Source organism: Lutra lutra, chromosome 8, assembly GCF_902655055.1.
Source record: "Lutra lutra chromosome 8, mLutLut1.2, whole genome shotgun sequence".
Taxonomy (NCBI): Eukaryota; Metazoa; Chordata; class Mammalia; order Carnivora; family Mustelidae; genus Lutra; species Lutra lutra.
Genome location: NC_062285.1, coordinates 5,331,415 through 5,353,601, shown reverse-complemented (window position 1 = coordinate 5,353,601; position 22,187 = coordinate 5,331,415). Strand labels below are relative to the sequence as shown.

Below are 22,187 nucleotides of genomic sequence, written 5' to 3'. Positions count from 1 at the left end.
TCTCTCACATAAATAAAATCTTAAAAAAAAAAAAAAAAAAAGAGCTGATGAAAGTATCCAGGAGCAAGCACTTTGTGGGGACGGCAAGAAAACACTAAGGCAGGGGAACTCAGAAACGGTCACGTCTTAGGAATTACCTATCACATTTGTCGGGGTCGAGGGGCTGATAGCTGGCTTCATAGCAACTGATTCGCTTCATGAAGTCGTCCATAGCTTCCGCTGAGTTGCAATCTTTGTAATCTGGGCTGGAGATTTTAACCTCCTGTAACACCACAAACAGGCAGCTGATGAATCATGCTGTGAAGGCTTTCTGCTTAGACGAAGCAGGATTTGAGGCTTGCAAACCGGGAAAATACAGAGCAGCTCAGAATAATGATGACCATACCCGGCATTTAAGAGGAAAAAAAGAAATACACCAGGGGTTGAGTCAGAGCCCGATGATTACACTGGGAAGCACCCACGGGAGACAGAGGATCGCTCCCCGGAAGGATGGAGACAGGAAACCCACAAGGATTCTAATGAACACATCTGAATGGGCCATGCTTCTGGACTGACCCAGTAGCTAGGTCACCACCAGACTGCCGACCCTCAATTCGAGTTCCGGATAAGCATCTGAGACGTTCCCCACACCAACAGCAGGCTGCTACTTAGCAGCCTTACTGCCATCACCCATGTGGGGCACCACAGGCTTGTAACTGGTCCCCAGTTAGGCTTCTGCACCTAGACCACACACCCCATCCTTTCAAAGGCTTGCTCTCCTTTGAAGCAAAAATGACCCTCAGACCAACCATCTCCGATAAGTGACAGGGCTGAGCAACGGGACGGATTGGAGGGAAACTCAGAATTTGTTAACGCAGGTGTTCTTTTCCCCTACAACGTCTAGCACTGCCACGAGAGAGGCTGGCACTCTTCAAAAACCCAAGTTAAGTGGGGGACTAGTGCTTCACGGTGCAGAGTCTCAGTCTGGGAAGATGAAACATTCTGCCCATCGGGGGCTGGTGGAGAGGGGAGGCGGGGTGACCGCGGCGAGAGAGGTGTGAGCATGCCGAATGCCCACACGCTGGCACACTTACACAGGTCAGACGGCCAGTTTGGTCTTCTGGATATTTTACCACAGTGAAAAACGATCTAAGTTCCCAAATCCCTTTCCCCCTAGCACGGCCACCGCAAAAAGTGCCATGGAAGGGCCTAAGCCCTGCTCCGGGGCTGAAGTGGACCCCCGGGTTTCTGAAATGGGGAAAATGACCAGGTGTCTCAGTGGAGCACGAGGTAAGCGGCGAGCTCACCGCGGAGCACGTGGGGACACTCGCTGTGGAAAATTTAGTTGTGTACCTGCCCGGGGCCTCGCTACCAAGCGGAATAGCAGAACCAAACCCAAGAAACACAGCAAAACCCTTTGTTCGGATCACAGCAACTTCTGTCCTACGTCCCCGTTATTTTGTGCCTCCTCCTTTGGACACACTGAACTAATCCCAACCGACTGTCCACAGTCTGAAGAGCCCCTCCTGAAACGTAAACTCATTTCCTAGAAACGCTCGTAAGTATTCCCACCGCCTTGGAGAAGAGTTCCAGTGCCAGAAGCCAGTGACTCTCCAGCCACTCTGCGTACAGCCAACCAGAGCGTCCCCCTGCACAAGCATCAGCACTGCTTCTCATTAGAAACACGCCGGACTCTCCTGTGTTTAAGCTGGAGAGAAAACGGTCTCCTTGGGAAGGCGACCTGTGGTAAAGTCCTCGTGGTAACTGTTTCCATTTAGGATGTATTGCTCTCCAGCAGCAGACTTTAAGAATTGATCAAATTAAGCCGCCAACTACCCTCAGCTGATCTGGGCAAACCTCCCCCTCGGCACCGGGAGAGAAGGGAATGTCACAGATACAGAAGCGGGAAGACTTTTACGGCCTCCATTCTTCCTACAGCTGGTGGCTCTGCCTTTGAAGTGGGCCGCGTCCTACGGAGTTTTACTTGGTCGTTCTTACTAAGGACCTTGACAGCTGAAGAGTCCAGCTCACTGCCTCCTTCCCCAGCTGGAGGGGTAAGCTGCCCTTTGCCCCTGTCCCCCCCAAGGCTGCCAAGCTACTGCCACTCACAGAAACTGTGCCCAGTCCCCTGCTTCGTCTCTTACGTCCCACAAAGACTGCTTTCTGGCAACCGTCTGCAAGGAGCCCAGATAAAACCAGTCCAGTTAAGAGAACACGCTTCTAAGTTAAATACCACTTCCTGCCTCCCTGGACCCCACCTCTCACACAAAACCAACAAGCTGTGAGAGCCCTCCGCTCTCAGCGTCTGGTTATCGCTCTGGGCCCTGGTCCCCACTTTTCTCTCACTGCTGCCCTAGACTGGGGTCCTACGCGCTCTTACCATGATGTTGGAGGCTACAACCATAGGGTCGTCGCACACAGACTCGATGAAGAACACCTGGAAGGAAGCAAAGCGAAAAGTTAGGAAACAACAAATGTGATTAACACGAAGGGCGGACTTTGGTGTCACTCTGATGTCACCACATCCGAGGAGGAAGGACCCCATTTATAAACACCCAAACACATAAAATGAACCACTTGCTCGATCCCGAGTCCGTCACCCTCCCCGTTTCCCAGAGTAACCCCTCAGCGCCCCACCAGTGAGACCCAACCTGCAGGCAGCAGAGCAAGGGCAGTGAGAGGTAAAGAACCAGGGGCCCCGGACCCGGGAATCAGCCCGTCCCCGAGGTGCGTGTTCTCCCTGCTCCTACATACTCCAGAGCAAGACAAGGAGTCTGGCTCACCTTGAAATCATTTTCTTTGGCAAAATGAAGGATCATGTGTCTCCTCTCTCTGGTAGTGTTGGTGGCATCGAAAACCTGATGGGGAGAAACAAGGGCAGTGAAGAGAAGAGCCCAGGTGTCAGATGAATAGTATTTACCAAAGCACAAGTAGGTGGGGCCTGTCACCTCTAGGTGTGAGCCAAAACTGGTTCCAGGACAGACCACGCCCTGTGCTCCAGCCCCCACCCCGCCTGGCCTTCCGGTGCCTCTGGCACTCGGGGACAGATAGGAAGGTGGGAAGGGGACCTAAAGCAGACGAACACCAGCATCACCAGCATCGCACAGGGGAGGGTGCCCACGGAAGGGACACCCGCTGCCATGGCGGGAGCGACCCCAGGCCCACCCTGCCTGGGAGGGTAGGGTCCGCACAGAGGGGTGAGCAGAGCACACCAACCAGCCGCGCCTGAGTTGCACCCAGTTCACTACCTTCCTGGGTCCCTGTGCCGCTCCAGCCACCTGCTTCCCCAAACTCTCAGGATGGGGGCCCCTGTCCCTGTTGGAGGGGTCCCTGCAGTGGCTCTGGGCACTGCTCTGGCCTGTATCTACACCTCCCTCCCTCCAGGGCACCATCGGGCTACGGGCACAGGAGACAGAGCTGGCAATTCCCCAGACTCACCGCAATCTGGCCCCCCTCCTTGGTCAGGTAACTTTTGACGTCCCTCAAGGCAGCGAGCGCGCACTGCCTGCAGCACAGAGAGAGAGAGAGCGCCTGCCTCAGACCAGCCCAGCCCGCGGGGAGGCCCAAGCGGCCCCCCATCATCGTAAGCAACAGAGCGACCGGCCACTCTGTCGCTGAGCTGCCAGCCCTGGCCCCACAGCCCTGCTCTCAGGGCCACATGGCCGCTGACCTCTGTCTGCCACCCTCTGAACCGGACCCCCGGGAGCAGAGGAAGCCAGAGGCTCACAGAGGCCGAGGCCCATGCTAACTGGCTCGTGGAGGTGGGCACGGACCTCCTCCCCCGCCCGCGTCCCGTCTCTCCTGCTGTCGGGGAGCAGCGCAGACCCACGTCCCGGCCCCTGCGGCCACTGGGCCTTACTTGCGCACTTTCATGGCTTCCTCGTTGTCGGGACGGAAGAAGCTATAGGAGCTGTACTGCTTCACGGCCTCCCGGCGGTACTCGCCAACGTTGAACACTGCAGAGGCAGACACAAGGACCCTCCGCTGAGCCCCAGGGACGAGGGAGCCACACACACAATCAGGAGCTCTCTCGAAAACAGGAAACCACACCGACACACCAACGCCAACCTGAGCACGATGGCACTAGGACGGGGACACTGGAAAGCAGACCCCGACTGGCAGGACCGAGAGTCGGGAAGGCAGCCCAGACCTAGTGCTGCTCAGGGTGGCCCACTTTCCCACTGCCCTGGGGCGGTCCAGCTTCGTGAAGCCGTGCAAAGGGGTGACAGGGCAAGGATTTCTGCACCTGGTCCCCAGCAGAGCATGGGGTCTCACGCTGCCTGCAGGGTCCAGGTCGACCATTCTCCTGCTGACCCAGCAGCCCATGCCCGGGCAGAAGCACAGAGCACTGGCGGGCACTCACTGATGACACATGGCACCGGGCACCGTGGGGGACAGCAGATGCCAGAATGAGTTCAGCTGACCGCACGACCCTTGCCGTGTTGTTGGAAAGACCAGTCATAAAAAGGTAACCAACAGCATAGAGCTCAAGGCACAGAGCCCATGACAGTCAATGGGAGACTGTCACAACGAAGTGCTATTGGAACTTGAGAGGCACAGATCCCCACAGACTCTGTGGCCAGAGACGGCTTCCTGAAGGAGGGGAGAGCTGAGCTGGGCGGCTGGCAGGGCAGGGGGGGACGACAGAGCAGCAGGGGGGAATCATCCCAACACAAAGTCAGGGAACAGAGACAGCGGGGTGAGTGACACAGCCAGAAAGGGACTCACAACCACTGGGGACAGGCCCTCCCCACAGCAGCCCTGCAAGGTCCCAGCAGCCACTTTTTCCCGGTGTCAGGGGTCGGTGAGCAAGACGGCAGAAATCAACGTGACCATGGCCCGGGCCCGTGGCCTCACCTTTCGTGGGCACGCCGATCCAGTTGAGGTAGCGAGTCAGCTTCTTCGAGATGTAGGTCTTCCCACGGGCTGGGAGACCCACCATGACGATCACGGTGGGGGAGTTGGTCAGCTTCGGCCCACAGGCTGTGGGGGAGCAGAGAAGGGGGTTAGCCACGGAGCAGTGCATGCAGATGAACAAAATCCCGTGCCCCACAGCGAACTGGTAAATTCTGCAGAAATTGTGATTTCATTCCCACCTCAAAGCCCCGGGTGTTTGACAGTCTAGTGGGGCTGAGACTGTCCCCTGTTGACCAGAGGACCCTCCCCCCCCCACCCAGTTACATGTCTCCATCTTGCTTTCAGGTCATGGGTGGCAAGGGCTGTCCCAAGCCCAGATACCAGCCCAATCCCTGAGGGCCCTAAACCCAGCCAGGAACCCCATTATGAACCCCACAGGAGAAAGCACTTTGTGGGGGAGCATAAAGAAGGGACCCCCCACACACACCAACACCAATGAGGGTGAGGTTAACAGTAGTGGAGATGTTTCAATATGAGATAAAACACCAGGGAGAGAGGTTTCCCCTGGATTTTAAGAAAGGAACCCAAAGAACCCTGTTCTGGACATTTAAGGTATAGTATTTCCTTGGCTGGTGTCTTCCCTTGAGACTCTAAAGGGACTCCAGCATCCTGATGACAAGAGTGCCAGCGGCCGCCCGCTGGGAGCAAGAGAACGGCCACCTGCCCTCCCCCACCCAGCCCAGCAACCCTGCCTGGGCTTGCCGGCTACCACAGTCAGGCTAGCTCTCCCGGTCAGCTACGTGCCATTGCTTCCCGGACATGGCCACATGGATGCAGGCAAAGCTACTGAGACCAAACCAAAGATCTAGGCAGAAGTCAGGTTGAGACAGGGGCCTTATCTCTTTCTAAGCAGGCAAGTGCCAGATGGCGAAGGAAGGAGAGCCACCAGGCCACGGAGAGGCACAGGCTTGAAGGAGGGCACACACACCCCCCCCAAACTGGATGCCCCAGTACGGTCCCATGCTCAGCCTGTGACCAAACTGAGATCACAAGTGCCAACACCCACCATGTCATTCTAGGAGCTGCTCCCTGGACCCGTGGGCTGTGGGCAAGGAGGAAGGAAACAAAGCACGGAGGGGGCTGCTGCTTTCATGTGTTAGAACATCGGCGACCTTCTCCATGCAGAGTGAGGAGGAAGAAAGGCCATCAGAAGCCAGGAGACATTCAGGAGCCACAAAAACCCTTGACTGGGATTCCCCAGCTCCCAGGGCTGAAGACAAACAAGTTTGTAGAAAACAGGCCAGGATGAGCACACAAATGGAGCAAAGGAGCGCCAGTGGGCTTTCTTGAGTCCAAGGAGCAAGAAGAGAAAGGTGATGGCCTTCCTGAAAACCAGGAGGGACACAAGACAGACCCTGCTGTTTGCGCTGTGGCAGTTGCAGGTGACTCACGAGGAAAGTCTGCTCACTTAGGCCCGAAAACAACATTCAATCTACTAATCCTTCGCCCAAGCCCACTCTGGCTCTCCTCTCTCCACCATGCCACTGCTCCCAGGAGTGTCCGAACAGGCGGGGACCAGCGGACACACACTCCCGCCCTCCCTTCCTCTCTCCACCACCCCAGCTGTGCACGTGCATGGGATACTTGTGATGGACTCATGCCAAGTAAGTGGAGACAGAGGCTGACCGATTTATCAAATGGGGGATTAGTTCTACTATCAAGTCATCATAGGCACCAATCCCTGGCAGTCGATCCTTCGGGAGGAAAAAAACCGCACGGACATGGCAGAGGAAAGATCTTAAGCCAAGGATTCAAGTTGAATCTCAAACCCAAATAAGTCATCACTCTTTTATTTTTAAAGTCATCACTCTTTTATTCAGCAAAACAGAAGCCATTCCCCCTATTCCTTCGGCTTCTCGTACAAGATTCAGCAAAACTGCGAGAGGGGCCGCAGCCATCCCTCTCTCCTGGCACTCCCGGGTCTCAGAGCAAGGAAACCTTTTGACTAAACCTGTGAGTCTTACTCTCCTTCACCCCTACCTGCTCTTTTTTTAAACCCACAGGTGATCTCAAATGCCTTCATGCTATCATCACCTGGCCCTGCCTCGGTTCCCCCCCAGGCCCTCGGTTTCTTCTTCTCTGCAGACTTTTATTAACCTATGGAAGAAGAGTGCCTCCTCCTACCTCTCCTACCACATTCCCTGACGCTCTGCTCTCTCCTCCTCTCCCCCAACAGCATTAACACCAAGTTTTCCCAAAAGTTCCTATGTGTTTCATTTCATCTTATACACCTGTGTAACATTGTAACTTCTTTTCGACCACCCCCCCCAAAATTTTTATACTCGCACGTATTCGGATGTCCACATAAGCGTGTTTAAGGGGATACACATACGTTCGCAATGCTGAAGGGTGAAAGACGGCTGGGTTCACAGACTATAAACCCCTTGACTGTGGTTTATGCAGGGAGAGGGATGGAGCTTAGGCTAAAAGCCTCATCCAGGGTTAAGGCTGACACTTGAGCAAGAGCTCGCAGAAAGTCCCCAAGTTCTGGGAGCTCACCCTCAACTCCTGTTACTGCATTCACTCATTCACCCAACGGACACACGTGCCCGGTGCCCTGCGAGCGCCAAGCATCATGTGGCCACAGTCCCTGCGTGGGCAAGCACCTGGTCCGGGGTGGGGAAGAGACAGAGTACGAGCACATAAATGCAGAGTCATTTCGGAGAGAGGAGCACTGGGGCTGGGGCTGGGCGTGGCCGGGGGGTGAGTCTGGACTGGGCAGCCGGAGTCCACGTCCCTGAGGAGCACCTGCGCTGAGGGCTGACTGTCCACGGCCAGTCACACCGCTGTCCTGGCCCGTCATGCACGCTGACCAGTAGACACAGCAAAGCAAATGACAACCAGGAGGCCAGCTGCTGAGGGCAGTGAGCGAGCGCCAGCCTATGGGGTCACCTGCGGGGTGAGTCCTAAAAATGGTCAGCTAGGTGGGCTGGGAGAAACCCCATGACCCTGCACAGAGGCTGCATCCAAGGGCTCCGGTTCTGGCCCTGCTCCCCAGATTAAGTGACTCACCTCTGGGAGAGCGGGTAACGCACAAACACCAGCAGGCACTCAACAGCTGTCCTCACCCACCACACCGACACCCACAACCCATGCTCAGAAAAGAAACCGTTGGAAGACACTTCGCTGTTGCTCCCCTACCTCCTTCCACCCAAAGGCACTCCACCAAAGTGCCAACCACCAGAGATGCCAAGTCACTGGTGCTCTTTTCTGCAAGCAGGTAATCGGGCTTTGGTTCAAAGTTCCAGGAAAACGAATGGAAGGGGTGTTTCAGACAGAGGGCAAGCTGTGGGTGCGGACGGGGTCAATTCCCAGGCGGTCCCGCTGGGAGTCCCCCCACCCTGTGTCTACAGGAAGGTTTGCAGGAGCAAAGCGAACACTGTTCGCAAACACCTGCTGTGAGCCCACCACCTCAGAAGGGCTGGCTGGGAGGGTTTCATGCACTTGGCCCTGGGGTATGAGAAGGCAGGCCCAGAAAGCTCTTCCGTCCCACTGCTGGATACCAAAGCATCCATTACTTTGCACGCATGCTGTAACTCATGCCTAACTAACCCTCGGCCACCGAACAGCCCTCCTAATCTGACACAGCCTCTGACAACAATGGGGAGGCACTGGGCATTTTAGTGAATCATCGGACAACCTTGGGAGGCAAGCTGTAGAGTGGCTGAGAGGACAGAGCATTGAGTCAAATAAACAGTGTTCGAGGCAGGGCCCCAAGGGCCCCAAGGGCCCTGCCTCGGACCTTGGCCAAGCTCCTAGGGCTCTCCGTGTCTTAGTCTCCTTGCCCATGAAATGGAGGGATGCCTCATAAAGGTTCTTGGGAGGAGGACAAGGTGAACTACAAGGTCCTAAACGCACTGCTTGCCCTTGCCCACCTGTCGTTTACTTCCTTGTCAGTTGCTTCCTGGTCAGTAAGTCCTGACACGGCTTGCGATGGAAGGAAACTGCAGGCTGGGTCAGAAGGATTTATCACCACATGGGTGTAGCAACAAGACACCCAACTGATGTGCTTTAGACACTGAAACATCGTCCAACGAGCCCATCTGGAACTTTCTGTTGTCGTCTGACTGTTCTCTGTACACGAACAGTGATGTTCACCATGCCATCCTTCTACTGAGGAGTTGCCTCAGAACCTCAATTAGGACACCCTTAGAAAGATGGTAACAGGTTTAGAAGAAAACCCACCCAAGTTTCCAAATACCACTAAAGAAGGGGAGGAAGGTGATGGGGGAGGAAAAGGAACCAGGAAAGATTCTCCAAAAGGAAATACCCTCTTTTCCCCATTCTGCTGAGAGACAAATGTGATTTTTATCAACCCAGAAAGACACCACGATGATACGTTATGAAATAAGGTCATATAATAAATACCCAGGCTGCAGAGATTTTATAAGGAAGAATGTGTCTGAGACTACACCCCAGAACCACACACAGGGATTCCAGGAGTGGGCGGGGACAAGAGACTTAATCCACCAGCTTTAGCCCCCACACCCCTTTCCCCACCCCAGGCACACACCAGGCTCTAATGGTTCTCACAGGGATTTTAGACAAATCTCTCATCTGCGTGTGAGACGTGCAGACTGATAGCGTCTAATGGATGTGTCTCCGGACTCCGGAGGAAGCAAGCTGCACACTTGTCTCCCCAATTCTCACAACGGAGAGAACGCCAGCCAATCTCGGAACCTCACACCTCACCCCAAACCTCGGGGGACGACTGAATGTGTTCACATGTGTACACGCTTATCTACAAACACGTGTGTACATACAGAGACCCCACCTCTATTTGTATGGCCAACTACAGTTTACAAAGGGCTCCAGAAATACTGGTTTTATCCAAACGTCCAAAAGGGTGGGGTTGTTTCTGCGACTCGCCATGCCCACATCTCCTCCCGATTTAGGGCACTGTATTCCCCACTATCGATCGGGGAATCCTATGGTCAGCCCCAGTGTAGAAAGCTAGTTAAGAGTTTATCTGAAAGGGCTGGGTGCCAGAAACAGACCTGCAAAGCCCCCGCCCTTGGCTACCTCGCAAAAAAAAAAAAAAACAGTTCTTAAGGCTTCTGTGGCCCAGGTCCGGCTGAGGGGATAAGCTGGTGGAGAAGCAGCCCCCCGTGTCGGGAGCACCATGCCAGGTCCCCATCACCAGGATGACCTAGAAGCACCCCAGAGCCAGCTCTCCCCACCTCCTGTCTGGGGCGGGGAGGGGGTGTTGGTGATTCAGACCTGGGCAAAGCCTGAGGTGGCAAGATATCCCCATGGCCTCAGTGACCATCCCCAGGGAAACGTGGCAGCAGGAGAGGCCACCAGGCGGCCTGGCACTCAGGAGCCGTCACTGCCTAGAAGCACTTTGAGGATTTGCCCACAGGATCCCATGTTTCCCTTTCAGGAAACCTGACCCTGTCTGAAGCGGAACACCCAGCACCGGACTGACCCTATGCACCCTCCACAGCAGGTGTTGCCTTCAAATCCCTGGGACCGCCCTTCTAATAGGTGCCTGTCTCCGCAGCTTAGGGACAGAGCCCACGGTAAAAGGCAAACCTTTCCAAAGCATGCGCCACGATGACAGGGCAGGAAGAGGAACTGCCAGCAAATTCCAAGTACAGCACGGTGGATTGTGTGCGTGTGTGCGTGTGTGTGCGCTCACGCACTCGCGCAAAATGCAGCCGAATGTGCGGTCTCTGCTCCAGGGACCCTCCCCAAACCCAGGAGCACAGGCTTGGTTCCCGGCAGTTCTCTTCTCGCCCCCAGAGCAGGAACCGGACGGGGAAGCCGGGAGAGGGAGGGAGGGAAAGGAGAAAGAAAATACACTGAAGAAAAAGGAGAGAGCGAGGAGAGAGGGAGGGAGAGACAGAGAAGTGGGGACTAAAGATACGCAGAAGAGAGAAACAGGAGATGGAAATATAGAGAAGGAACAGAACGATGCAAAGCGGGAGAGAGAGGCGACGAGGAGGGAGGGAGAAAGGCGGAGTGCAGGGGAGGTAGCCAAGGCAGAGAAAGGGTGGGGAAAGACCTGCCGAGTCCTTCGGCAGGAGTCGGCCGGGCTGGGGGACCGCCCCGGGGGGCGTCCCTGGCCAAGCGTCCCCGCAGCAAAGGCTTCCCGCCCGGTTCTGCGCGCCGGCCCCCCGCGCTCCGGAGCCGAGGCCGGGACGCGCTCGGAGTTTCCGCGGGCCCCCCCGCGCTCCCGGCGCGAGCCGAGCGGAGCCCAGCTGGGCGGTGGGCCCGGCCACAGCACCCCCGACGCCGGCCAGGGGAGGCGCAGCGCCCGCGCCCCACCCGCGCCGTCCCCGCCCCGCGGCCGCAGCGACGCGACCCGCCCGCCCGCGGGGAGGAGCGGGAAGCGCCCGGGCCCGGCCCGCGGGGACGGCCGAGGAGGGCGGCGCCGGGCCCGGCACGAGCGCGCCCGCGGAGGAGCGCAGTCGGCACTACAGCGCCCCGCCAGCGCCCGCCACACAATGGCCGGGCTCTACACGCGGCGCGCCGCTCCCCTGCAGCCCGGCCCCCGCGCGAATCTGCACTCACATCTGGGCAGCGAGGGGCGGTGGTCGACGGGGATCCAGATCTTCTGCACTCGGCTCTGAGTCAGCTCCAAGGGCATCTTCACAGCCTAGACTCGGCGGCCCTCCGCCCCCCGCGAACAGTTCAGACTTGGGGAGGAGAGCAGCCTGTCGACCCCCGAAACAAAGGGGAAGGGAGGGTGCGTGCGCGGGAGCGCGGCGCGGGAGCTCTCCCGTGCGCTTTTTGGAAACGTGCTTTGTGCTAAATCACGAACGCCCGCCCGGGGCGTGGGGCTCCACGCGCGCGGCGACAGGGCAGGGGCTTAGGGCTATGCCCGCAGCTGCCACCCGGCCGGCGCGTCTACTCGGGAAGCCACCGGGATGCTCGGAGCGCCGTGACAGCCGCGGTCCCCGGGTGCCGGCTCGAGCCGAGGCCCTCCCCTCCCGCTCGCCGCCTCTCCAGCTCTGCTAGGCTGCAGCGCACCGCGCCCGGGCTTTTAAGAGTCGCGACCGGCAGCTACGCGCACGTCAGCCTCGGGGCGGGGACGCATTCTTCGGGATCCAGCCCTCTTTCACGTGGGGGTGGGCCGGCCCGGAGCCGGCCTGCTGCCGCCCCCTGCAGCTCAGCCGCAGCAGCGCGCTTTGCTGCTGCCATCCCGGTGAGGACGCCCTCAACTCAGCTCTGGCCCAAAAGTCCCACTCGCTGAACTTCGTCCTCCGTCCCCAGAAGATGACTGGCCTGCTTCCCAGAATAATGACCCCAGCGGCGCTGGGAAACAAGAAGCGAAGCAGTTCAGTGTGGTGCGTGGACCGCCGCAGCCAAATCACCTTGGATGCTGGTTAAAATGCATCCTGCTGACTCAGCCTCTCTGGGAGTGAGACCCCCCAAAACCCCACATTCTTAACACGCGATCCACGTTAGGCATCCTCAAGTTGAAGACCCGGGCTTAGAGCTACAGGTTGGACAGAGGTTGGGGGACTCGGGGGTGGGGGATCTCTGCTACCTTAGAGAGGAAGCCAGAACGGGGATGATGAGAGCTCCTGTGTGACATAGGTCTCTGGGTCATCCCTTGCCAAAGCTGCTCCCTGAAAATACCTGTGAGTCTCACCCACCACGACTCCTGCCACCCGTGGGGAGGGGGCTTCCCTGGTCCTTCTTCCTCCCCGCACCCACTTTCCTAAGTCCCTTGGAAACCTTGAGTTGTGCGGAACATTGCTCCCCCAACACCCAGCCCTGAGAGCTGGAACCTGGTCTTCTCCCTGCCTCCCCCGCCCCCACCCGCTGCTGAGAAACCCAAGGGGCTGGGCACCAGAAGGGGACAGGAAAGCCCCGGAGGCCGGACTGAAATGGACGGAGTCCTATTGATCTTTGTGATCACCATTTACAATATTTTCAATATACCCTAATCTCTCTGAGTAGAGGAGGAGGGAAAACTAGAGCCTCTTCGGACCTGCAATTCATTACCTGACTGTAAGCCCCCGGAAAACTACTGGGAGGTGGCACCTTAATTGGGCAGATCCCTAAAATTCATACATTTATCCAGCACAGCTCACATCTCTTCCTCGCCATTTTTGGGGGGCGCGGGGTGTATGTGTTTCCTTCCTCCACGGTCCTCGGAGTCCTGCATCAGCTAGGGACACGGGACAGTCGCGTGGTCGGGCAAGTGCCCACCCTGTGAAGATCCGGGTGGCTTTTAGCGGGGACTGCCGCCTGCATGGTGGTCTTCCATGCATGTGGCTTCTGCACGCCGCGCGTCAGCACAGAAGCGGGGCCCTGCCTTGCAGAGGTGCATACCTCCCCCTGAGATTGTGCTGTGATTGGAAGGAAGAAGGCGGCGCTCCCTGAAATCCACAAGGCCGCAGAACAGTCTGCGCAGAGCCTGCCACACGTCTCTCACGTCCCGCATGGCTCCGCCGGACCGCGCCCGCCAGGCGGCCGGCGCAGCTGCTCCCTCCCCGCCCCTCCTGGGCCTCCCTCCCGGGTCCTCCCTCCCTTCCCTGCACCGCAGCCCGCCCAGGGGCCGGGAGTGCCTAGCGTCGCCCACCGGGCGGGTGTCCCGGACCCCCACTCCGGGCACCCCGCCCAGCCACCCCCGCCCAGCCAGGGCCTTCCCCACGCCCTCTCCGCACCCCAGCCGACCCAGGGGCCACGACCGCCCCAACGAAGCCCGCAGCGCGGGTACTCCAGACCCCACCCCCAACCCCCGCGTCCCCACGGCGCTGGGGCACTCACCCCTCCCACCCCCCCACCCCCCCACCCCCCCACCCCCCCACCCCGCCCAATCCCCCCACCCCCGCCATGGCCCTCCCCGGAGTCCCGCTCTCCCTGACAGCTTTGCTGACTGTCTGGTTTCGGCGCTCGGGCAGCTGTTCAGAAACCCGAGTGCATTGCATTGGACTTGTTTTTCTGCAGTGGGAGCAAATGCCAGAGATGACACCCTATAACTCCCCAGGGAGAGTCCCACTCCACTCCTGAAACAAGAGTGGGCTGATCCAAAGAGAAAAACAGCAGCAAGCCAGCGCCGGAGCCCTGGGGAAAGTTGCTGGCTGGGGTTCCTGGGGTTTGGGAGGAGGCCCCCCTGCAGCTGCACCCCTCCATGCTTGCACACTTGCCTCCCCCGGGGAACAATCGGTGTGCCTGCTACTACCCCATCGGATTTTTTGCACACACAGGCAGGGCATGGGAACGAGGTGGCACTCTTCCAAGCTCCAAGCTTGCGAACAGCTGTGGGTTCAGCCCAGGGAGAGTGGGGTCCTTGCTAGCGGAGGCACGTCTTTAATGTGCTGACCCAGATAATGTGCCTGGCAGGGTCCAGTTCCGAGGGCACCAAGCAGTGGAAGTTCCTGGGTAAGCACTGGCACACGCCACCAGACCCCTCACTGGCCCTGCCTGTGTGTCAACAATGCCTTGCGCTTGTGTGTCCACGGCTACAGAGCAAAGACGAAATTCTTCCTCCTCGCTGCCTGCACCTGATAGGGGAACAGGGGAACAGAAGTTCACTTAAACCACCCCCCCCCCCCCCGCCGCCCCGGTTCTGATGTCTAAGTGCAAACAATATGAGACAAGGTGGTGTTCGAGGAGGACTTCACACTTGAAAATAAAGCAAGGGGACAGCTAGAATGGGTGTGGCATTTGCAACCCTCAAGTACATTAGGATAGTGTCCCTGTGAGGAGAAAATTGCCTCGTTGCAAAACTGTTTATGAACTCCAAGAATGTACTAGTTCAGACTTATGGATTTAGACATCCTCCTAACTCTTTCCCTAGTTCTGCTAATGGCTCCATCCTCTACCATCTCCCCATCACCCACTTAAACATGCAGTCCTTCAGAAAAGGCTGCAGAGGACATAAAATCTTCTGTAATACATCCATATTTCACAGACAGGACAGCTCCAAGTACTGGGGGAGATTCCACGGTCGGGGCACAAGTAGGGCTACATGGAACCTTCCAGATGAGTCAGCCCTTTGTGTTAGTTGAGGAAAGGGAAGTTTAGAGATGAGAGGGGTTAATGAACTAGGTCAAAGGGCAAGACTGCCGTTATTAACTCTGTTCCCGGACTGACACAGACCTCTGATAGTTCCCCAGGGGGACTCGTGATGGGCGCAGTTTCAGCCCAGGGTGCTGAGTGGAGTCTGGTGAAGGGAAGACCGCCCTGTGCTTCAGACCTTGTCACCCCGAACAGCTGAGCCATTGGATGGGAAAGAACAGAGAGAGACCTTCCTGCTCAATAATGTCTGGTGCAGGTGCTTATAGAGAATTCTCTAGCGCAGCGGAGACTCCGAAAACGATGGTGGAAATGATTGCTGGCCAACGTCATCTAACCCTTACCCTTGCTCCCCAGTGGGTCTAGACAACAGCAAAAAGCAAACCCCACTTCCAAGGTCTTATGCCAGCGAGCCAGACTGCAAACCAGGCCATACCCACCTGCTCCCCCGCGAGAGAATGCAAGCACAAGCCGCGACAGGCTGGGAGCCATCCGAAGTTGTTAATTAGACATGAAGTGTCGTCATTTGCTCCTTTAACAATCCCATGTCTGAGAGAGTGAAGTGAGACACCAAATAAAAGACTGAAATAAACCCTTACCTCACCATCCATCCAAAAACAAGAGAGAGGGTGATTTTTTTTTTTTAAATGTTTGTCAGTGGTACATGAATGGGAACACGGACACAGATGTCCACACGATGCCACCTCGGTGGGTTGAAAAGCCAACTCAAAACTTGCACGGGGAGGTTTATGGCATCTCCGTTCATAATCACCAAAAAGTGGAAGCAGCCAAGATGTGCTCTGGGAGGTGAATGGATGAATAAACAGGGGTCCACCCAGACAATGGGATTATCATTCAGCACTACAAAGAAATGAGCCATCAAGCCATGAAAAGACATGGAGACCTGTGTGTGTGTTACAGAGTTCAGAAGCCAGTCTGAAAAGGCTCCCCGCTGTATGATTCCAAGTCTGTGACATCCCGGACCAGGCACAGCTAAGGAGACAGTAAAATGATCAGTGGTCTCCAAGGGTCGGGGGAAGAAACGGTTAAGAGGAGAAACACAGGGTTGTGCAGGGCTGTGAAACCACTCTGTGGGCTACCGTAATGCTAGATACACGTCATTTATCCAAACCCCTAGAATGCCTAACATGAGGAGTGAGCCCCGAGGTAAACTGGGGACTTCAGGAGATGGTGACACATCTGCGCACGTCATCCTTAGTCAAAATGCTCCAGCTGGTGAGTGATGTGAACAATGTGGGAGGCTGCACACGTGTGGGGACAGGGACATACAACAGCTCTACACGTTCCTCTCAACTTTGCTGCGAACCTAAAACTGCTCCAAAAAATAGAGTCTATTTTAAAAATTGCTATGTCTCGGGACGCCTGGGTGGCTCAGTTGGTTAAGCGACTGCCTTCAGCTCAGGTCATGATCCTGGAGTCCCGGGATTGAGGCCCATATCGGGCTCCCTGCTCAGCAGGGAGTCTGCTTCTCCCTCTGACCCTCCCACTTCTCATGCTCATTCTCTCTCTCACACTCTCTCTCTCAAATAAATAAGCAAAATCTTTTTTAAAAAATTGCTATGTTCCTGCCAGTGCCATACACTTGTCTCCAAACAAGGGGGCTTACATGTCTCATGATGGGGCTGGACAACATTGCTCCGTGGCCACAGCCGGGCTCCATGTAAACAGATGCAAAGTGGGCACCCCAAGTCCCGCTGAACCCTACAGCAAGTTTCTATCTCCTTCTGCCCAGGCTATGTTTCTCCACTTTCCTTTCTCCAGACCTTTCTGTTCCTTAGGGCACGCCCCTGAGCTTGAGACCAGGCTTTTAAAACTGCCCATTGGTGTTTCTTATCCTGTATTGAGCCCAGCTGCTACTCTCAGAGTATCTTATACTCCTCATCCACCTCCTCATCCAATACCAAGACATAAATTATTTGTGTTTTAAAAGTATTATTTTGTGGCTTCAAAATATTTGTGCTTTCTAAAAACCAGATATCCTACAGTCTAGTTCATGGGATCAAACCCATGTTAATTTCCTGGTTTTGATATTTGATAGTCACATAAAATTTCACCAATAGAGGAAGCTGGGTGAAAGGTTCACGGGACTCTGTGAACTATGTTGTAACTTCTTATATTTCAAAATAAAAAGTGTTAAGAAAACACAATATTTAAAATCAGTGAGAGTTCAGTTTCCTCAAATTCTGCAAAAAAAAAAAAAACAACAACAACAACAAAGAAGACACAGATAGTGTCGATGTGGGGGAGGCACTGAGGGAGAAGGGAACTGGCCGAGAGGCATCAAGAACTCTGTGGAGATTTGCACATGTTCCTACCATCTTTGCTTCTTGCAAATGACACACACAAACAGATTTTGCATGAATCCTGTACCTGCGGAAAAAGGGAATCAGGTTCAAATTGTGTTTTAACGTAGGGGGAAAAGATTCTACTTCTGGGCTTTGCATAGAACTTTGGGAGAATTATCAGTAGGTCTGTAGCTTGTCCCCGTTGTGCATGCCTAAAATAAGAGAAAGACAGTCATGCAGAGTTCAGTTGAGGGCTCCAAAAGGTCCTTGCTGATCCTGTCTTTCCCTGAGGGGAAAGGAGCACAAGGAGAAGCCCACTGCCCATCCTCTGGGGTCTGGCATTTATTAGATACTCACAGCAGCGACTGCGTATCAGCTGCTACAAGGAGCAAACTGTGCCGGCATCTCAATGATCCTGGGTCCCACCACGGGAGAGAAGTGGGTGGGCAAACAGCTGTCATCACCATACTGGGTGCCCAGCCTGACGCTGAGTATTACAAAGAAAAAGCTCCCACGCCAAGAGTTCGTAACTTAAGAACGGTGGGGTAAATGTCCATGCCTGAGAATAAAAACGGAACGAAGAACGAGGTGGTAGGTAAATGCAGGCTGTGGGGAGGTCCCTTGGGGACGGTAGGAAAGGTCCGCACATAATGGGGGCAGGTCAGGCAATTTCATATTCATCTCATGGTTCTTTAGTTTTTCTCTACCTCCGAGAGGACACATGGAACAAAGTCAACATCTCTCATTTCTTCCTACATTCAACAAGTATTCACCAACAGCCACTGCACCGGAGAGGAGAAGGGCAAGTAAGATCTGGTCCTTGCCAGAATTACAAATTTGCTCTGGAATTTCATAGTGTCCCCCCTGCATGTGTGTACACACGCACATACACACACACACTCACTCACTCCTCCCTCTGTTCCTTATAGTTAACCAAACTGAGGCTCAGAAATATTCAATTCCTTGCCTGTGATCACATAGCTAATGAGCCAAGGATTAAAATTAAAAAAAAAAAAAAAAAAAAAGGATCTTCAACGAGCCCCGCAGTCTTTCAAGCCTCTCCCGTTTCAAGGAGATTGAAACCTTCCAAGTGGGAGGTGCAATTTCCTTCCCAATAACAATGCCAACGACAAAATCTTGAATCCAAGTGGTTTTGACAACGGTCCCAAAATCACTTAGCATTTGGCTATGATATGGAACAATCATCTTCAGAAACTACTGTGAGGATTCAGACCTAAAAACTTTCATAAGGCCCTACAGTGGAAGGTGCTACTTAACATATGAAAACAAAGCCAGCACCGCAGAGATTCACACATCTTTTCATTTCAGCGGGTACACCTGGAGAGCCTCCACCTTATGATGTAAGAAAGGCTCATGGTCACTACCACAGGAGAGCAAATACCCCAGTGTTTCCCAATGTTTAAGTCACCACGTCCATAAGAGCTGAAATATGGGAAGAGCCCACATGTCCATTGACAGATGATGGATAAAGATATGGTAAATATATACAACCGAATATTAGACATCAAAAAAAATGAAATCTTGCTATTTGTAATGACTTGGAGAGAACTAGAGGGTGTTATGCTAAGTGAAATAAATCAGTCAGGGAAAGACATTTAGCATATGATTTCACTCATTCGTGGAACTTAATAAACAAAACAGAGGTTCGTAGGGGAAGGGAGGGAAAAATAAAATGAGAGGAAAACAGAGAAGGAGATAAACCATAAGAGACTCTTAACTCTAGGAAATAAATAAGGTTCCTGGAAGTTAGGTGGGATGGGGTCACTGGGTGATGGACACTGAGGGCATGTGATGGAATGAGCACTGATGAGTCACTAAACTCTACCTCTGAAACTAATAACATACTATATGTTAATTAATTTAATTAAAATTTTAAAAAAGAAAGAACAGTTTTGTGAAAGGAAACTACATCAACATTAAAAAAGAAAAAAAAAGTGAAGGAAGCCTTGGGCTTCTTGGCTACCTCCCAAAGGTCTTAGCATGTCTTAATTTATTAGTAAAAGGAAAGAAGGAAAGAAGAAATACTCCTACACCTCCAACATCACTCAAATCATTAGATAAATCTCAAATTTCTACTGTCATTAATACATTTTTACAGAATGGCTGCTTCGCCCAGGTTGTCAACAGCCTGACATCTCTGTGCCATCCCGTGGGAGCTACGATCTTAGCTGAAGAGTTTCTAGTAGTCAGAAGAAAACAGCTGAAACTAGCACCAGGAATATATTTTTAGTTAACGTCTTTTACATCAAGTTAAGTCCGTTTACATTCCGTATGTTAGCCATCTTCGCGCTCCCTTCCATACATCTGGAGTAAGAGCCATCCGAGGAGGGAAATAGGAACAAAGGGTCCAGAGGGGGATTCTGATTGGGGATACAGCCAGGGTGGGTGGCACAGGGAGGTAGAAGGCGCCCCATCAAGTAGCATCTTCTAGATCCATCCGGAAGGCTGGTTCCTCTTCTGAGAAAGCTAGGAAGCCCCCGGAGGGCAATACGAAGACTGAGCAATGCAACGGATGACCCGTTAGGACAGGAAGGCCATATTCATGAACACTTTCATGCTGGCTGATGTAGCCTTCCCAAGTGTCTGGAACAGAGGCACACCCATGGTAGGCTCTCAGGGTTGACCGAAGGAGAACTTGTTTAAAGACTGGCCTCTGGTTGCTGTGTTAAAAACAGGTTATAACATGCAGGCAATGATCTTGGGACCCTGAAATAATCATAAGGTCCAGAACCTCTGATGTGGATTTATAAGAAGGAGGGAGTGAATGACAGCTCAAGAAACAGGCCCCTGCGTGGAGATGTGTTTCCAACAACTTGGCTCTCGATTCCTCCTCCAACACCTCCCCCAAATAATGTCCTTCCTTGTGAAACTGAAAGAGGAGGGCGAACCAGAAAAGCTTTAGTCCGCAAAATTTCTCTCGAAGGCTTGAAAACAAGAGGGAGAGTGGGGGAGAGAGAAAGCTGGATGTCGGAACCCGTATCTGAGCTATATGAAGGAGGAAGGGGCCCTCACATCACAAGAAAAGTTGTCAGCTGCAGTGAGAATAAATTAATGGACAATTCATTGAGAAACCAACATATCAGGCTGCCTTAGCTCTTCGAGAATAGCCAATGCAGTAACTAACCCTCTTTCTCCTGTCTCTGTGCCACCATGCACAGCAGCCTTCTAATTATCACTCACCCTCTCTCGCAGAGACAACCACCACTTACCTCCCCTCACAGAATTACCATTTGTCTTCTCTCACAGGGAACTCCCAGGTGAGCGGCCTTTCCAACCCACAGTTGGAAATGTATCAGGTGGGCAAACTACATTGACACAGCATTCTCTTACCAGTTTGGTTTGCGACTCAGCCTCCCAAAGCCTGACTATCTCTGGATCCACTGCTAAAATCCACTTCTAATCTTTTTTTTTTTAAGATTTTTGTTTGTTTGTTTGTTTATTCATTTGAGAGAGAGAGAGAGAGATCACAAATAGGCAGAGAGGCAGGTAGAGAGAGAGAGAGGGAAGCAGGCTCCCCGCTGAGCAGAGAGCCCAATGCTGGGCTCGATCCCAGGACCCTGAGATCATGACCTGAGCTGAAGGCAGAGGCTTAACCCACTGAGCCACCCAGGCGCCCCTAAAATCCAGTTCTAAAGAGAAAAACCTGAGGACCAGACCCACACAGAGCCAGCCACCGGGAGGGCATGGCTGAGGGACCAGCCGCGTTTCTCTCTACTGGCGCCATCTTGCTTCTCTTCATTGTCAGCATGGAGATACGCCTGGGAACGCTTGAGGCTCTGTTTTTGCCACAGTAGTTTCCCAATGACAACATTTTATAGCCAACAGATACAAAACAAAGAGAGATTGAAGAAAACATCCAGGAGTGTGTTAAGATCCAAATTAACTGAGGTAATATCTCTGGGAAGAGACAAACTATGGCTACTACTGACCCCAGATGTCTCCTGTGTAAGGGTCTTCTGTGACCCTCACGACACTCTCTCCCCAATCACAGGTGAAAAGGAAACAGGAGAAAACTCACCTTGCTAAGAAAAAGACTATGTGACTTTCAGAAGGTAGAAGATTTTTGGAGCGCATCGCTGGATACCTTGGACATAGGTCTGTTCGAGGAGGATAAGCTGGACAACCCCTGGCATTATTGTTCTTGGCAGTTCAGGCTCTTTCTCTATCAGTAAGAAAACTATTACTCAGACATCAGTCATCCATCATCGTGGATCAGAGATGCCAAGGACGGTGCGTGACCAGCTGGATGGTGATTAAGCCGGCAAAAGTTGCAAACAGCCCGACAGGCGGCCACTGTCCCACAGCAAGCTCACAACAACACAGCCTGTCGCCAGACACCTGTGTGCCAGCTTCAGGGGGACGGTGGCACCAGCACTGCCCTGATATGGAAGGCTGGACACTGAATGTGCACTCAGCCACCTGCCACCAGTGTCTGGGACAATATTACCTGCTACCTGGCCCTCTTCTCCCATCCGTCCCCCAAAGCCGGGAACCTCTTTGGGTAAAGAGACAGTGGGCGTAGCAGCAGCATTCACAATAGCCAAAAGCCCAAGTGTCCACCAACAGATGGATGGAGAAACAAAACCTGGTCCATCCATCCAGATAATGGAACACTCTTCAGCCACAAAAAGGCAGGAAGTACCAAAGCACGCTGAAACATAGAAGAATCCTGACACCCCCATGACAGACCGGAGCTATGTCCTCCCAAAACCCCTATGTTGAACTCTAACCCCTAGCACCTCAGAATGTTTCTGTATTTGGAGACACTGTCTTTAAAGGAACCATTAAGGCAAATGGGGTGAGGATGGGCCCCCATCCAGCTTGACGAATTTCTCTGTGAGAAGAGGAAGTGTGGACACACAAAGAGACTCAGGCATGTGTGCACACAGAGGAAAGACCATATGGGGACACGGCCAGGCGGCGGTCACCTACAGGCCAAGGAGAGGCCTCGGGAAAAACCAAACCTCATTTTGGACTTCCAGCCTCCAG

The 22,187-nt window shown here is 54.0% G+C and overlaps 1 protein-coding gene across 6 annotated transcripts in view; it reads right to left on the bottom strand.

Annotated features, from left to right (window-relative positions):
* The window catches only part of PFKFB3 (6-phosphofructo-2-kinase/fructose-2,6-biphosphatase 3), a 73,103-nt gene that overhangs the window by 13,598 nt on the left and 37,318 nt on the right, over positions 1 to 22,187 (bottom strand). Inside the window, exons 1-7 of one of the 6 annotated variants that reach the window (XM_047739928.1) lie at positions 13,183 to 13,315; positions 4,837 to 4,962; positions 3,839 to 3,935; positions 3,418 to 3,484; positions 2,763 to 2,837; positions 2,360 to 2,416; positions 138 to 262 (exon numbers count right to left, since the gene is read on the bottom strand). In XM_047739928.1, the coding sequence (XP_047595884.1) occupies positions 138 to 262; positions 2,360 to 2,416; positions 2,763 to 2,837; positions 3,418 to 3,484; positions 3,839 to 3,935; positions 4,837 to 4,962; positions 13,183 to 13,294 (659 nt within the window). In that variant the 5' untranslated portion in view covers positions 13,295 to 13,315. Of the gene's footprint in view, positions 1 to 137; positions 263 to 2,359; positions 2,417 to 2,762; positions 2,838 to 3,417; positions 3,485 to 3,838; positions 3,936 to 4,836; positions 4,963 to 8,771; positions 11,078 to 11,412; positions 11,848 to 13,182; positions 13,316 to 22,187 lie in introns of those variants that run through there. The other 5 variants (XM_047739927.1, XM_047739930.1, XM_047739929.1 and 2 more) reach the window with 5 other exon arrangements.